Genomic DNA, 16,193 nt, shown 5'->3' with positions numbered 1-16,193 from the left:
AGTGGAAATTTATGGTGTTATTAAGAAATACATCCCACTTTTCCAGAATTTAAACAAGACTGCAGTCTGTCTTTAGCCTTAAGCACAAGTGGATCTTATGCTGCCAGGGTGGATATTATTGGAAAACAGATTTAAACATGTTGTCAGTGAACAGTTTGCAGATAAGTTCATTATCTTGCAACTTGGCAGATGAGTTAATTAAAAATGTTTCCTCAATATGTCACTTAAAAATCTAATCTGGATAGATTATGTTTCTTTCCAAATTTGTGTGCTTTTGCAAATTAGGAGTATGTAAATGTATTTTCTCTGAGTCTCTCTGAAGGCTTTCATTTTGTTCTTTGCACAAATCATCACTGAAACCTTCAAACCCTTCTCAGTAATCAATCTGCACCTGCCTGCAGATGTAAATCTTTCAGATTAAATCAACCTGGTCCGAGAAACTATGACAGGATGTCCTGAACTATCAACTCAACTTGTCTGGTTTAGACAGTTAAAATGTATAATTTTTTAATTCCTCTTAAAGGCTCCATCATATTAAATCCACACACAAGTTTAGTTTTTTTGTTTTGCACAATAATATACACAAAAATGGCAAAAATGACAAATAACATACACTTCTGACCTCTGAGGATCTGAAGATTTAGGAGTTTTAATGAATTTCATTGGAGTTGCATTTATTAGAGAGGGCAAAAAAGTACATTTGCACATATCTTAGTGACTCAAGTTCACTTGTGGTGTATTTTGACATGCATACTGGACAAATGAGGGAACAGAGAGTCAGAGAGTCCAAAACAGAAGAAGTTTTAGCAGCTTATTAGTTTTGTCATGTCCATTTTTGTTTAGTTGTGCTCTGCCAGAGATTGAATTAAAGAGGAATGATTTGCTGATAGGCATGAAACAGGAGATGACTGTACGAGTACACTGCCTATATTTATACTGTATACAGACATGAATACTGGAAATAATACCCACTTCATATATCCACTCAGTAAGTATTTCTTTGCACTATTTATTGCTCACAATTTACTGAAATACCCGACAGCTATGTAGACTTTGTAAGTGGTTGGTCATTATTTTAGTAGTTTTATCTTTAAGCTTTGTTCATGTTTGTTATCTCATGCCTGGCAGAAGTAACACACTTTTGTTTTTTCTTGTACCACTTTTGAATGGTACAATAATGGAACTTAATTCAGACCCTGGTTCCTGTGGTGGAAACATGGCGTCTGATTCTGATGCCTCTCTAATAAACAGAATTATTTGTCCTTTTAGCTAGCTTTAACTTGCTGACTGGCTGAAGTTGTTGTACTGTGTTTGTGCGAGTCTATTAAATTAAGCATGGCTAAATTAAAATGACCCCTTAATTAAAACTTTAAATAGCTGTCTCTCCCAAATAAGAGGATCCATGCTGTTGTGAAGTTCCAAAGACATAGATTATAATAATTTGCATATATCTGCTGTGGCAGGGTCACAGAGTATAAATATCTTGGCATCTGGCTCTGTGAGAAATGTACATTTAATATTTGATGTGAGGCTGGAACTTGACTTGGCTTATAAAAGCAGATTCTCTCTCAGATGTTTAAAAAAAAGCACTGTGGAAGCAATTTTCCTCATTTATGTCATTTATAGAAATGATGCTGCCTCCTCTTTCACCATCCAGCTCTTTGGTTCATTACTGCAGATAATTACAGTACTCATCACTGCATGCAGACATAATAAGCATCAGTATTCATTTATATAAAAAGCTCCTGTCTGAAAACTGCTGCCGTCTTTTATGTGGTTCTGGAACTTTGGTTGACACTGAATTTAACCCCAAACCTCACCTGATTTAGTAAAGATGGTGTTTACAGTGAACAAACTGGGCTCAAGTCCAGCAGAAAAGAGTTTTGGAGATATCACCTGCCTTCTGTCCAGTATAATGGAACTAAATCACCCTTGGCTTGTGGTGCTCAAAGCACTGAAAAATACTTTTGAGAAACTATTTTCTTTCAACTGGATGCAAACTGTATCACCGTGCAGAAGGAAGCATGCATCTCCAAGAGGCTCGTACTTGCAGCAGTGCGAGATGTTAACATTATTCAGCTGAACTGTAACTTCTCGTTCATGAGTAGATGCACATTTCCTTAAATTAGGTTTGGGTACCAAAACCTGGTGCTAATATGGGAAAGATTCCTATTGACAAATCCAGTGACCACTTTGTATGTCCCACCATCTAGCGGCCACCGCTGTTGCTATGGTGCCACGTCTTGTCCATCACTCTTGGTGTCAGCTGGTTGCCTAGAAGCAAACCCAAAATTTGCCAGACTCTTGTAAGATTTTTTTTATGGTTGCAGTTAAAACGGGTCTGCTACCTTTGGCACCGGAGCCACATGCAGCTCTTTAGCTCCTCTCCAGTGGCTCCCTGTGGCTTTGGAAAAAAATATATAGAAATGAGTTACAGTTATTGCATTTTATCATTTTATTTTTCATTTCTAATTGTTGTAGGTCTACCCTGTAAAAATGAAGAAGTTGAGAAAAACTTTAAAGGCAATATATTGCAATAGATTTCTGGATTTTGAGCACAACTCAGTTTTGAGTTTTACCAACTACAAATCTGTTGTTGCATCAAAATAATGACAAATCAGGTTCACAGCTCACTGTGATCAATTTTTGAAAGACATTTTGGGGGGTTTCTAAAACTAAAAATTCAAGCAAAAAAGTAACTCATCTCAACTAAAGATTAAAGGTCAGCAAAACTTTTGAAGGTTAGCAGTTCGACCATGTAACTAACATTAGTGTTTATTCTGTGTAGTGAATGTTAGCGGCGTTTTGTTTTTGTAAAGAAATTGGCTCTGACATGAAACTGCTCACATCAAGATCTGTGGATTTTCTTGAGTAACAAGAAAAGAGATGTTGTTGAGTTTTCACGTGTATTTTGGTCTCTCTTAGCACCAAAGCTGAGTTCCATCTATTTCTATTTTAGACCGGGTTTTTTTTTAGGTGACTTGTCTCTTTAAACTCCTTTAAAACTTCCACACCCGCCTTTAACTGCTTTAACTGAGCCACTGCTTTGTTGATATTCTCCTTGCGTTTGTTCTTGTCACATTTTTTGATTTATTTTTCATTGTACCTGCCGACAGGGCGTCTCCGTATAACACCGTGTACTGCGTGCTCAGTCAACCTAAATACAGGTAGAACTAGAAGTTTTTATGGTGCAAACTTTTGCTGCACCAGCAGCGCTCTGCAGATGGAGGCATGAAAACCAGTGTGTACTAAAGCAGTCGCCACCGAGCGGAATAATGTACCATCTGTTGAAGCGCTGTCACCCCACGGCTCTGTTTGGCTCCCAGCAAACATTTTGACATTGAGTTGTTGTCGATGAGACGGCCTGCACCCGTGTTGAAAATGAAAATAGAGTCAACATCTGTAGTGAGCTGCTTCCTGCATTAGTATCCCTCTGATATCCGATTTTTGAAAAAAAAATGTTTACAAAGCTGGTTAATATTGAGGTTTTTTTTTTTTGTTAAATCATCTCATAATATCATGTTGTTAAAGGTTGATTAAACTGATGCTGAACATCCATTGATCCGCTCTGGATGTTGTGGCAAAGTTTAACTTGTCATTTTAATGTGATGTTTCCTCAGAATGTGTAACACAAAGATCTGGAAGGTCCTGACAGTATAATGACGCTGCCACTTTAGATACACAGGGTTGGAGGGTTACTTTAAAAATTTATTCTGATATATGTAGTTACTATTACCTGTTGTTCGTTGCGGGTTTATCAGTGTTTGTTGAGCATTTCCTCTGTATAATATGAGCAAATGCATGTTTAGATTGATTGTGGTAATTATGCACATTTAAATAACTTTGTTAAGAAGTAACAGTAGGAGTGTGGTGTGCTGTGCTGTGGTCTGTGTAACTAAAGTTAGCGTTTGGTCTGTGCAGCTAATGCTAGCAGTTGGTCTGGTGTTGAGTTCTTGGATGATGACAGCTGAAGGCAGATCTGTCTTTGTACTGTGATGTTGTTCCTCTTTTCTGATTTTAGACAACATTATGTTAAATTTCCACCCAGTGAAGCTTTTTTTTTTTCACTAGAGGTCAGATAATGAAGTGACTGAGATTATCTGGTTTCACTCAGACCAGAGTGATGCTGTGAAGTGTGCGCACTGTGCATGCTAATATATCATCCTTTAGTTTCAATTTATTTTTTGTTGAATGTATTTGTAACCTGGTTACATATTTTTTATGTGCAACTGTGAAGGAATACAGTTACCCTTTATTGTAAGTTAATGATATAATCCTGTCACATGTAACCTGTGAGCCTGTAGACAGACAGACACACTTTACACAGATGACTGTAGCCTGGCCACAGTCCAGCAATAATGGCCAAATGAAAGCTATAAAAACAACAGTAGGATAAGCAGCAGAATAATGTGCTGTTGATGAAGTCTGGCACTTCTCATCTCACTCGTTTAATGCAGTCTGGAGAAGCTCAACAGGCATCTGTTTGAGACAGGTGTCATTTTAACGAGGCTATACACTGGATTATTGACAACTTACTCCTTCAGTCATCTGTATGAACCCTTCCTGCATCTGTCCTGCTGGGGACACAGTCAGCAGTAAAATGTGTTTTAGACTAAATATCAGCATCAGTTTAAGTGTACTCTATATTTAGACTGTTTTCACCACTTTACCTTGCTGTCAGACTTTTCTGATGGGAATATAAACCAAACTCCACTGACAAAATTCATAATTTTACCTCAGAGAACAGCAGAGTTGCTGCTCCACGTCTTCCTCGATCTGTTAGTTTGTTTGTGGTTTTGTGTGACTTTGGTGAATACAAACTAACTTTTTAAGACACAGAAGTCACACAATAACCCAAATAAACCAACCCATCAATGCAGTGGGAGACCAGCAACTCCTGTGTTCTGTCACAGAAAGTCAAATTGTTAGATTAAGATCCTGAATAGAGAATCATTCAGGTTTATAGATCAACACTCAAAGCCTGCTTGAGTTAAATCCATTATTACTTTTTGACCTTTTCCAACATGATCTTGTGTAAAGATTCATTAGAAAGTTGCATTCTGCTGGTGTTTGCTAAAACATTCAGTGAAATCCTCTGTGTCTTTATGGAGATGTTTATGAGGCAATAAATTCATCTAGGAGGAGACATGACCTTGTGGAGGATGTAAACAAACACAATTGTGTCTTTTATTCACTGCAGATAAAAACATCCTGACTTGGATGATACTTCAGAAAACAGCAAGTGCTTGTAAAAACTTGCTTAAAACTGTTAATGCACTCATGAAGCGCTTGAAAATTCCTTGAATGTGACACTCGACAGCTAAAGACAACAAAGACAGACAATGCTTAGTGTATTTGTGCAGGAAATAAGAAGTATTTTCACTATTTTGTGCTGCAGTTCTCTTTTCTAAAGGCTAAAATGCTAAAAATCTAAATTTGTCCTTCAAAGTATGATAGAATCTCACCTCCTGTAACTTCATCCAGCGTTTCTGAATGTATCTGCATGCCCACGGACTCCGTTTCTTACTCCGGCTCTCTAATAATGTGAGAAACTGTACTGGGCTTTGAGGTGCAGCATTCGAACCAGGGGATCATTAGCAGTCAAACTAGGACTTAACCACTAAGCCAAAATAACGATCATACTCCAGGAAAGATCTGGGAACGACCAACACGCAGAGTCAGCCTCACTTTCTTCTTCTTTCGCTCTTTTCATCTGTTTTTTTCTTTTTCTTTTTTTTCTTTTTTATAAAGCAGAGGAGCTGGAGTCTTTGAAAACTGACCTGAGAGAAAGAGAGACAGCAGCAAAAGGGAAATGTGGGGGGAAAGGTTTTAGCGTCACACAGGCAAACTCAAGGGGCCACAGTTTTAACGGGGAGAGAGCTTCAAAGCTGCTGACGTCATGCATGCAGGGGCCCCGGCAGCACAGAAATAAAAAGAAATGAAAAGAAAAGCTCACCGTTCTTCTTCAGGTGCAGAATCCAAAGATAAAGTCACTGTGTCATGTTATTTATTAAAAGATAAAAAGTTGCAGTTATCATCTCTGACAGTTTGATATAAATAAATACCAATTTCCTGTATTTTATCTCAATGCTTCAACACAACAGTGATTCAGCAGTTCATAAAAGCTTTAACTCATAGTAGTAGTATTGCCTGGAATTTACAAGAAGAACCAGATTGTGAATATTTTGAAATTCGCTTCTTTACTTTATCTCCAAGAGTGAGATCCACCCATCCATCCATGCATCCAGCCATTGAGCTGTTTTCTTCCACTTATCTGGGGTCGGGTCTCAGTGGCAGCAGGTTAAGCAGGGTATTTCAGATGTCCGTCCTCCCAGTAACGTCTTCTGGCTCCTCCTGAGGGGACATGAAGGTGGTCCCAGGCTAGTTGAGATATCTTATTCCTCCAGTGAGTTCTGGCTCTACCTGAGGTCTCATCCCAGTCCGATGTGCTGGAAAACCTCCAAAGGAGGGCGTCCAGACATATTTGTCAACCTCGAGACATCCAAAATAGGGAGGATTTTGAAACCGAAGCAGGTGTCAGGGGGTTTAGGGGTCCTCCTTTGAAAAGTTTGAGACTTGTTTGGACTTTGTTTCCTGCATTCTGGTGACTTTTAAAGAATACAAATAACAAAAATAATGAATGCATATCTTTTTTTGCAAACAGATTCCTGTAGGTGACCTGTAACTGATAATGAGACCACAGTGTTTAGACTTCACCTGGTCCAGTTTCATATTTGTTTGCAAAAACACACAAAATGAGACTTCAAACTTAATATTTGAAACAGGAATTCTTCTTTTCACAATGTCTGAAATTAGCTTTCTTTCTTTTAGTCCTATTTTTAACCCAAACTGTGATCTTTCTTTAACACAAACAAGTGTTTTTTTTGTCCCTGAACTTACCCAGCAACAGTGGCACATTTTAAAACTGAAAATCAGTTGAAGAGATAAAGAAGCAACATGTACAAGTTTAGCGAGTTTTGTAAATCAAAGTTTCCATTCTAGGTACAACCCTAACTCACTGAAGAGACAGAGGAGGACGAGACGTGAACGGGTGCGAGCAGCTCTGTTCCACATCATGAAACAATATTTGTTGTAGCTGTATTGTTGTCCATGTGGAAACGGTCGACTCTTTGAGTCACACAGCTTATAATTTGTCATAAATATGGGAGACTTGTGACCCTGGGAGGAAACTAAGAGAGGGAATGAAAAACTGGAGACTCCTGGGAAAATCTGTAAGGTTAGCAAGTATAAGTTCAGGAAGCATCCTAATCAGAAGAGCTTTCGACTTGAAGGAGCAGCGGCTCTGCTCTGAGCTTTCTCTGGATGTCTGATCTCCTCACCCTGTCTTTAAGGCCGAGCCCAGCCACCCTACAGAGGAAACTCATTTTAGCTGATTGTGTTCGTGATCTCAGTTGTTTGGCCGCGACCCAAAGCTCATAATCACAAGTGATTTTGGGTCGTAGATCAACTGGCAGATTGAAAAGCATTGTTCCTGTACGGAGAACAATACCACTACTGATGGTATCTGACAGACGTGCTACAGCCAGAGATGCTTTAGAAGTTAATTGGATGAAATCTTTTTTTTCCCAGTAGTAGAGCTAACCTGTTACCAAAATCACACGGAGAAGAAAATAGGTTGTAATCCTGCACACTGTCAGAGTTTATAAGAGACACGAGGTTTCAGTCACGGACCTTCATCAGACAGCACATTCACATTGTAAAACCAGAGGGGAACCAAATCTCACATCAGCAGGTTTTTGATGTAATAACTGACTCAGATGTTTGAGATCTGGAACTGCTTTTTGATTGGTTATTGCACCCCGTGGCTTACAATAAGAAGCAAAGATGTGTTATTGTCTAACATTGTGAATCTGATGCTTGTCAAACGTCGACGACTGAAACCTTTCTAATAAAATGACATGTGTGCTGTGATGTGCAGCGTGTCTAACCTTTTTCCACGTGTTATCTACTAGATCATGTTTGGTCACCCTCTTATACATTTGTATAGTAGATAAGATCTACGAGATATGTTAATGTTTTGGGTTTTAGTTTGGCTATTTCCTGTTTTATACTGAAAATCTTCCCTCATCAATTTAACATGCATTGAAGCATAAAACAAGAAGGAAAAAAAAGAGACGAGACATTTTCTTACCATGCAGCTCTGTCTCCAGGTTTGCTTCTGTCATTGAGCTCTGCCAGGGTTCAATATGAACTTTGCTTGAGGCAGACATCCTTTAATTGGCCTGTCAATGGCTGATTGACAGTTTATCCCGTCACTAATACAACACAAACCTTTTTTCCTCACCTGATTGGACTCTCACTGGGCTGTCGTTGCTTTTTGGTTTCGTCTATCATATGTATCTGGAGAAAACACGGCAAGAGTGTCAAATTTCTCATAAATGATTCACCAGTAAATACATCTTAGTTGACATAAAGTCTTTTATTTCTACCGAGCATGTCACACCCTGCAGGTCTCTGCCTCCATGTTGGTGGAAGTTTGTGACAGAACTGTAAATCCTCTCTGTGTACACTGCTATACCTCCACTTGGTTTCCTGTGGCTCTAAAAGCTGGAACTCAGTGTGAAGTCTGGGCGCAGTAATGCAGTGCTGCTTACTGATTTGGTTTTGTTCTGTTGTTTTGTCATGAGCGACTGGCTGGAGGCTGTTTGGGTGAGCGATGAGGAGCGGTGTGTGAATGAATGGGCTTCAGGGTGGCCGGGGTTGGAAAATAGAATCACACACAACACACACACACACAAATATGCATCCACACACACACACACAACGTCAAGATACAGATGTCTCATACTCCAACACAAAAACTCAGCCGTCCTCACACGGTCCACCCTCCACCTCCACCCAACACCCCCCCTCGTCTTTTATCTCGCGCTCGCTCCGTCTCATTTCTCGTCGCACTGCTTCTGGCTGTGTGCAAATTCATTCACTGTGAAAATGGAAGGCAGCTCCGCGCAGCACAGTTTCATTTAGTCCTCTATTCAGTTAGCCACAGACTCCCTCTGCATGCTGCTCTCACACACATTTCAGATGAAATTAAACATCTCTAATCACTCATGCAAACTGACACACGACTAATTCATTACAGAACCAACATCAGCAGAATATTCAGCGGCTTTCTGGGGTTTATTCGATTTAATTGCATCCACTCAGAGTCGGAGTGGACATCGCCCAGGGGCTTAGATATCACCTCCGGTTTGCTTCTGCAGAACTTGTGTTATGATTGACAAGAAAACTCAGCAGAAAGTCTGGCCTTTAATAATGTCACAGCTTTGTTTACTGCAGCAAATCTGACTTTTAACCAACACATGGAGGGGAATGTTAAAGTTTTTGTCACTTTTCAGTTCATCACATCGGAAACTATATTCAAAAATGTCTTTTTACAACTGAAACTCTTAAATAAATTCCTCCCACATGTCAGAGGACAGTGGACTACCAGCCAGGACTGGGGCTTTAGTGATTTGGAGGCCAGTGTGATGACGCTCTCTATTTTCACTGATGCAATCACAGCTAGTGAACAAAACCGCAGGCTGGATTCATCTGATGTCAAGGAGAAAACATAGTCGATCCTTTCACTGACGGTCATGTTCATATAGATCATACAGAGACAACAATATTAAATCTATACTTTTTTAACAATAAAAAGCAAATAAAATAAAATAAAAGTGATATTGTTGTTTCTGGTCCTGCCTGGTGTCTGATTAAAAACAAATGTTGCGTTATCGCCCACCTCTAACACTTTCCTTTCTTCCTTCTCTGCAGATGCGCAGTACTCGAGGCGTGTCTGTGTGGCCTGTGGGATTTGTAGGAGGCAGAGCGTATGAGCGTCCCCTGGTGTCTGGGGGTAAAGTTGTGGGCTGGTACACCGGCTGGAGACCGGACCGACCGTTCGCCACCGACATGGCGGGTAAGAAACAACTCCATTAAGATATCAAAGTACTACTAAGTGTTCATAGGGCTGGATATCGATTCAGATTTCCCAAATCGATTCAATTCGATATTGATTCAGTTCCTGATATTTCAGTTACAATACCAGTTTCACCTGGATGTGAAAGAGATTCTCAGAGAACTTATGCTGTAAATTGTATGAGGAAGTCTCTAACCTGGTGCATTATTAAAAATATTAATGTTCACATTAAGAATTGAACTCAAAGCATTAACAGTGTTTTCCCTACTCGGTGTTTCAGTAAGATCTCGCACCAAAGGCTGGTCACATGGGGTTAAAACTGCAGGCTGTACCACACATCCACGCAAGAAACGACACATTTACAGATCGATTTGGGGATTTGATGAATCTATCAGACCATGCTGATCGGAGTGTGTTTTATGGCATAATGCAACATTTTCTTTAAAAATGTTTCAATCATCACTTATGACCCACCAGAAGTGTGTGGTCTTGCGTGTGTGCAGCACCTTTTCTGCAGGCAGTCGCATGCTCTCTGCTCATTAGGAACAATTAAAAAGCCGCTGGCACTCAGATAAATACGCTCTGTGGACACGGGGCCTTAATGGAATGAAAAGTCTGGCTCTAGGATTACATAATTTTACATAATTATGTGATGAAGTAAGGCAAAAGTCGACATACCTGCTTCTTTTACTGTAAGACTGGTCATACTGTGTCTTTGTTTATTCATTGTTCCACTTTATTTAGCACAGTGGGATTGTTTAAAAATGTATTTGAACTGAGTAGAACAGGGACTTCATGATACATATGGAGGAAAAAAGCCTTGGTGAAAGTAAAAGAGTAAAAAATGTTAGTAGAAAGCTCATGGCGCTCTGGTCTGGACTGTTAAATGGTGGTGAAAATGAAATGGTTCCTCTTTTTAGTGGAAAAAACAGATTTTATTGATCAGTTCATTGATTACAGTTGAGGTCAGCTGGGCTGTTTTGGCCCGCTGGTTTTCATCAGAGCAGAGAACAAACAAACTCCACGCTGGGCTCTTTCTTCTCCAGTTTACCTGAAGAGATCAGACAGCTTTTCTATTGAGCCTCTGTTTTTTTCATGGATTAATTTACCATAAAATGAGATCTGATATTTCCAATTTAATATTCTGACTGTTACTCCTCCACACAGGAGCTCCTGTGCTTCTTCATGAGACTGTTCATTCCTGAGATAAATCACAAAGCGGGATTGCAGAGAGTTGAATAAAGCTATTCTGATAAGTGACAGATTAGAACGGAAGGAACCCAGAAGTTGAAAAAAAAGAGAGAAAGTCAGAGGTTTCAGGAACGATTTTGAGAAAATATCTAATTGCGATTATTTTGACTGATACTGCAATTGCGATATTAGAGGCAATCATCATTTTTATGTGATTTTTCTTATTGAAGAAATGATTATGGTGTGATTTGTACCAAACAAAGAAGTTTTCATCTATAGAAAATGAAGTGTTGGCCAGGCGATCTCTGCAGCACAATATTTAATTTTTAAAATGTATTTCAACACACATTTTGCCTTTAACAAATATTACTCCTCCTGCAATTTGAAAACTGCAGATGGCTATATTGTGATTTCAATAAAATTTCCATTAATTGTTCAGCCTCAGAGGAAACACAGGTTTATGTGTTTTCTCAGAGAAAAGTCTCCCCAGGCTTCAGATTCAGTCTGTCCTCCACTCTTAAAGTGTTCAGCAGTTAATTCATGAGACGGAGCAGCACTGATGAGCTGCTCAGAGCCACTCATGTCTGCACATTTAAAGGGAAAATTTGACACTTTCTATGTGGCTTTCCCGTCAGATGTTGAGTAATAATTCCTCAGTGCTGCTATATCGACCAAGAAAGCTGAGTTCTCCAGCTCATGGTGCCGTGCCTACATGTACCAGGATGCATTGTGTGCGAGCTTGTGACATCTGTGCCCATGTATCATCACGGTAGCCCAGGGCTCTGCAATCTTTACGATCAAAAGAGCCATTTTTCCAAAATATGTTTGGAGTCACAATTAAATTCTGTGGTTTTGATTTGACATCCATTGTTAGTTTACAGAGACTCAAGACGAGCCACTGTCACAGATGTAGGTTATGACACACGTGGAGTTTGCAGATCAGTAGATCATATCCTCTTCAAAGCTGCAGCAGCTGCTGGTGAATACGCCTGACTTGACAGAGACTTGGACCAGACTTGACTAGACTAGACTCACCGTGAGGTAAATCTATGAGTGTATTTTAGTCTTTCTTCCTTCTTCCTCTTTGCAAACAAACTGATCTGAAGTGTAGAACAGGAAGTGAATTTTGTTTTGAGGAGTTTTTGGTTGAGAATAAAGAGTGGATTTTGGTTTCTTGGAAGGGACAGATTCTTCTGATTTCTCTGGTGCTCATCAACACTTATTTGAACTGAAAGTTATCTGCAGTGGAATTGTGTTGTTTGTCGGCTTTGTTGCTTTGGATGTGTGTTCTTGTAAGGAGGAAAGGAAAATAAATGGCAGAAGAATGAATATTCACATGTAAAGATACCTGAAAGCTCTACTCAAGTACAGTAATGAAGTATTTGTGCTTAGTTACTTCCCACCTCTGGAATCCAAACTTGTCCTGTAGTTATTAAGGTTCTAATGGAGAATAAAGAGTAAACAAACACGTCCATAAATCTGTTCACACCTCCACATCTCCAGTGTAAAAATCCAATCAGAGGAGTGTTCAGCACCAGTGTGACCTGAGAGAAAATAATTCATCACACTGACCAAATAATAACAGGCTGCCAGTCACCACTCAGTATCCACCTACACACACACACACACACACACACACACACACACACACACACTGTATTTATCCCCTCTGCTGCAGACACTTCATGTTCATAAATAACAGTAAAATTAAAAGTGTTGTTTTACTTCAGATACAGATGATGATTGCATGCTTATCATTCCAAACACACACGTGTGGACACAGCTGTAGAGCACGTGCACACACACACACACACACACACACACACACACACACACACACACACACACGCATACACACGCATACACAGGTCTGCCCTCGGGATTAGTGTTAATTAAACCATGATAACAGGAGCAAGCCTCTCTGTTTCCCTCTTCCACCTTTCCTGCTCCACCATGGCCGAGATCTCATCCCTCCATCCGCAGTCCACCTTATCTCACTCTCTCTCTCTCTCTCTCAGACACACACACACACACACACACACACACACACAGAGTAATTATCAGCCTTACTTTTACACTGCACTATATAATTACACTGTCAATTTGAAGCGCTAAGATTTACTGCTGCTGTTGTACTACGAAGCATTTTTTCGCTTTAAATTCTGCAGGAACAACAATGGCTGCGCCGAGCGAGCGGCCCAAACTTTATTCACTCTTAAATTATTATTCATAGGATTTACAATGGGGTGTCTGCTGAGCGCCGAGCCAGTGCCAGTGCGTGTCCTAATAGTATTGTGTTGTACAGCGCTGCATTGTTAGCAGATCACTAAAGCCTCCCATCTACTGCTCTGTCTCATTTAGCCAGACCCAATGGAGCCTGGACAATGATGGTGTGGAGTACCATTCACCTCAGTGTGTGTGTGTGTCTGATTAGAGACATGCACACACACAGTTACATCATGTATTGATTTGAAGGACAAACAAGCACACACCTGCAGCACTTGAATTGATATGCACATGTGCAATATCCACAATCATATTAGAGTTGAATCTTCACAAAAGAGGGAAACTGAGTAAATGTATGTATGTATGTACACAATAAGCACAAAAACACATTGTGCTTTCACACACAGACACATCTGCAGTTGTTGTATCTTTGTTGAAGTGGCACTTGTGCCTGAGGAGTGTTCCCTGAGATGGAGACATGAAGTGTTTAACCCCCGGTAACCCCACTGTTTATACCCTGCTCCCTGAGATGGGGCGATAAGAGGCGCAGAGACAATCTGCAGCAGCAGTTAAAGACCTCCCTCCTGCACTGAGGCACTGTGGGTAACAACAGAAATGAAACAGAAGCAGCTGGACAGCAAACAAAAACACGTTAGCAAAGTCTAAATTAAGCAGATAAAGGATAAATGTTGCAGATCACAAGTTCTTATGGTAACACTTCTCTATCATGTGATGAAACCTTTTTTATGAATGTTTATGACTGTTATTAAGTGTTATTTATGTCCTTTTCAATGTAAATTTGACATTGGGCCTCATGTAAGAAGATTTTTGTGTTTCGTACTTTTTTTTACTTTTGTTTCATACGGACACGTCACATCAAGATTCAGCAAACACTCATAACTTCAGATGATCCACCTGTGTGTATTTGAGTGAATGTGCATGACACTTGTAAATTAGCATAATTAAATGCCCTCATAATACCATATAAGGCTATGCTTCCTTCACCATATGTCCATTTATGAAAATGGCATCCAAGAGTAAAAAGAAAAATTTTACGCAACATTCTCATGTCTAGTTTTCTTTTTAAACAAAAAATACAACCATGCACCTTCTGAATTCAAATTTCTGAGCTTAACTGGTTCAGTAACTCCTCTTCATTCAAACTCAACAGAAAATCATATAAAACTCACCAGAACCATCTTTGTTAGTTTGTGCTCTTTTCCAACAATCACCAACTCCAGTTTGGTGGAATTTAATCCTTCATTGACTACGTGAAAAGAGTGCAGAGTCTGACTGTCACTCCTCACCCAGCTCAGCACACTCTGAGTGGGTGTGCACTGTGCCGCTGGATGAGAGCGGCTGTCACTCTGCACATCATTACAGTAGCAAAATAAAAGGACTAATATCACGCCAAAGTTTGCCAAAAACAAAACAAAACAGGAGAATAAGAATATATTTGTCCAGTCGCTCAGCCCTAATGTTTATGTTGTCATGGATGAAAGTCTGTTTTTCCTTCACCCATCCACTCCACCTCCTCCAAACATGCTCTTTATAATATGTCACCTGACTTTGGAACATTAGTAAATGATGCTACAGCAGCGCCTCCAGAAATGATGCTATATTTTGAAGCGCAGGACTGCGCTGCAGTATTTGACACTGAAATACCAGAATCTACATTCCTGCTATGAAACCCTACATCCTGAACTACCAGCTCTTAACCAGCTCTTCCTTCATATTTTTAATTTTTTTTATTCTGCTGTCTGAGATGATGAAGAGTTGGTGGAAGCCAGGATTTTGGGTTTTCCTGCTCACCTCAAAAGTACTTTTACTGTAGCTCTTCAGAGAGCGGAGATCTTTGGAATCAGCTCCCAGATGCACATTTAAATAAATGAGATTTGCTAATGAGACCATTTTAGTGGGGAATAATTTATTTACTGCGTCCTCTGAGAGAAGTTCTGAACAGACTTCAATACAGAGTTTTCTTGGACCTGGCACCCACTGTATTCGCCATTAGATGAACATGGCAGGGGTCCTTGTTGCCATGGTGTTTCTGCACTGCACGTCCCAGTGGTGACCTGTCAGTCAAATCGCATGGGTCGTGCTGTGGCACTTTAGATTTTTAGTTGTGTTTAGAGGAACCTGTCTGTTGGAGAACTGTTCTGTGTGTTTAATAGATGTTTCCTGATGTGGATCGAAGTGGAATCTCTGCAGTGTTGTATTAGCTGGTGATAGAGGTCACCTAAACAGTTAATTTATTGCTGGTTTATGATTTAATGTTACCGTGTCACGGTTTCTGAGTGTGTTTATGTCTGTTTTTGCCCTGGAGGTAAACTCTTTTATATTTCATATCAGCCGCAGAACAGAAAATGAATCACAGAGCGATGGGACGGAACAGAGACGAGGAATAAAGGGAGAAAACAAAAATAAAAATTGATTGCATGCTTGCATGTAAACCTAGAAGACAACAGGGTGATCACATGGTTCCCTCGGGCTACCAGAGCTTCAGGTTTCACTACAATGAGGCAAATCAATGAAACAGAAGAGCCTGTGCCAGGCACTGTGTTCCATCTCATTTAATTCACTTATTTATTCTTCTTTTAACCTCTTTTCCTCCAGATCAGATCCCACTTTTGATTTTGATATCTTTAATACAAAGTTAATAGTATGATAAGGCAACACAACACTGAGATGCCACGTTTGTGTGTTGTGGCGTTTCTTCTTGTTTTATGTCCTTTATCTCAGAACATTTCATGACACTGAGCTGATTATATTTTGATTTGTGTACAGCTGGAAATTCTGGCCTGGAGGAAAGATCAGAAAGTCTTTGTCATTGGCAGACTTTGACTTGGTGATG

At 39.9% G+C, this 16,193-nt stretch overlaps 1 protein-coding gene across 1 annotated transcript in view; it reads left to right on the top strand.

Annotated features, from left to right (window-relative positions):
• The window catches only part of b3gat2 (beta-1,3-glucuronyltransferase 2 (glucuronosyltransferase S)), a 54,508-nt gene that overhangs the window by 19,786 nt on the left and 18,529 nt on the right, over nucleotides 1–16,193 (top strand). Inside the window, exon 2 of the mRNA XM_084736252.1 lies at nucleotides 9,778–9,922. Coding sequence (XP_084592378.1) covers nucleotides 9,778–9,922 — 145 coding nt within the window. The remainder of the gene's footprint in view (nucleotides 1–9,777; nucleotides 9,923–16,193) is intronic.

The sequence above is a fragment of the Lutjanus erythropterus genome, chromosome 14, assembly GCF_056507025.1.
Source record: "Lutjanus erythropterus isolate fLutEry1 chromosome 14, fLutEry1.hap2, whole genome shotgun sequence".
Classification (NCBI taxonomy): Eukaryota; Metazoa; Chordata; class Actinopteri; order Lutjaniformes; family Lutjanidae; genus Lutjanus; species Lutjanus erythropterus.
The sequence above is the reverse complement of the archived record's forward strand: the minus strand, read 5'-3'. Positions and strand labels throughout refer to the sequence as shown.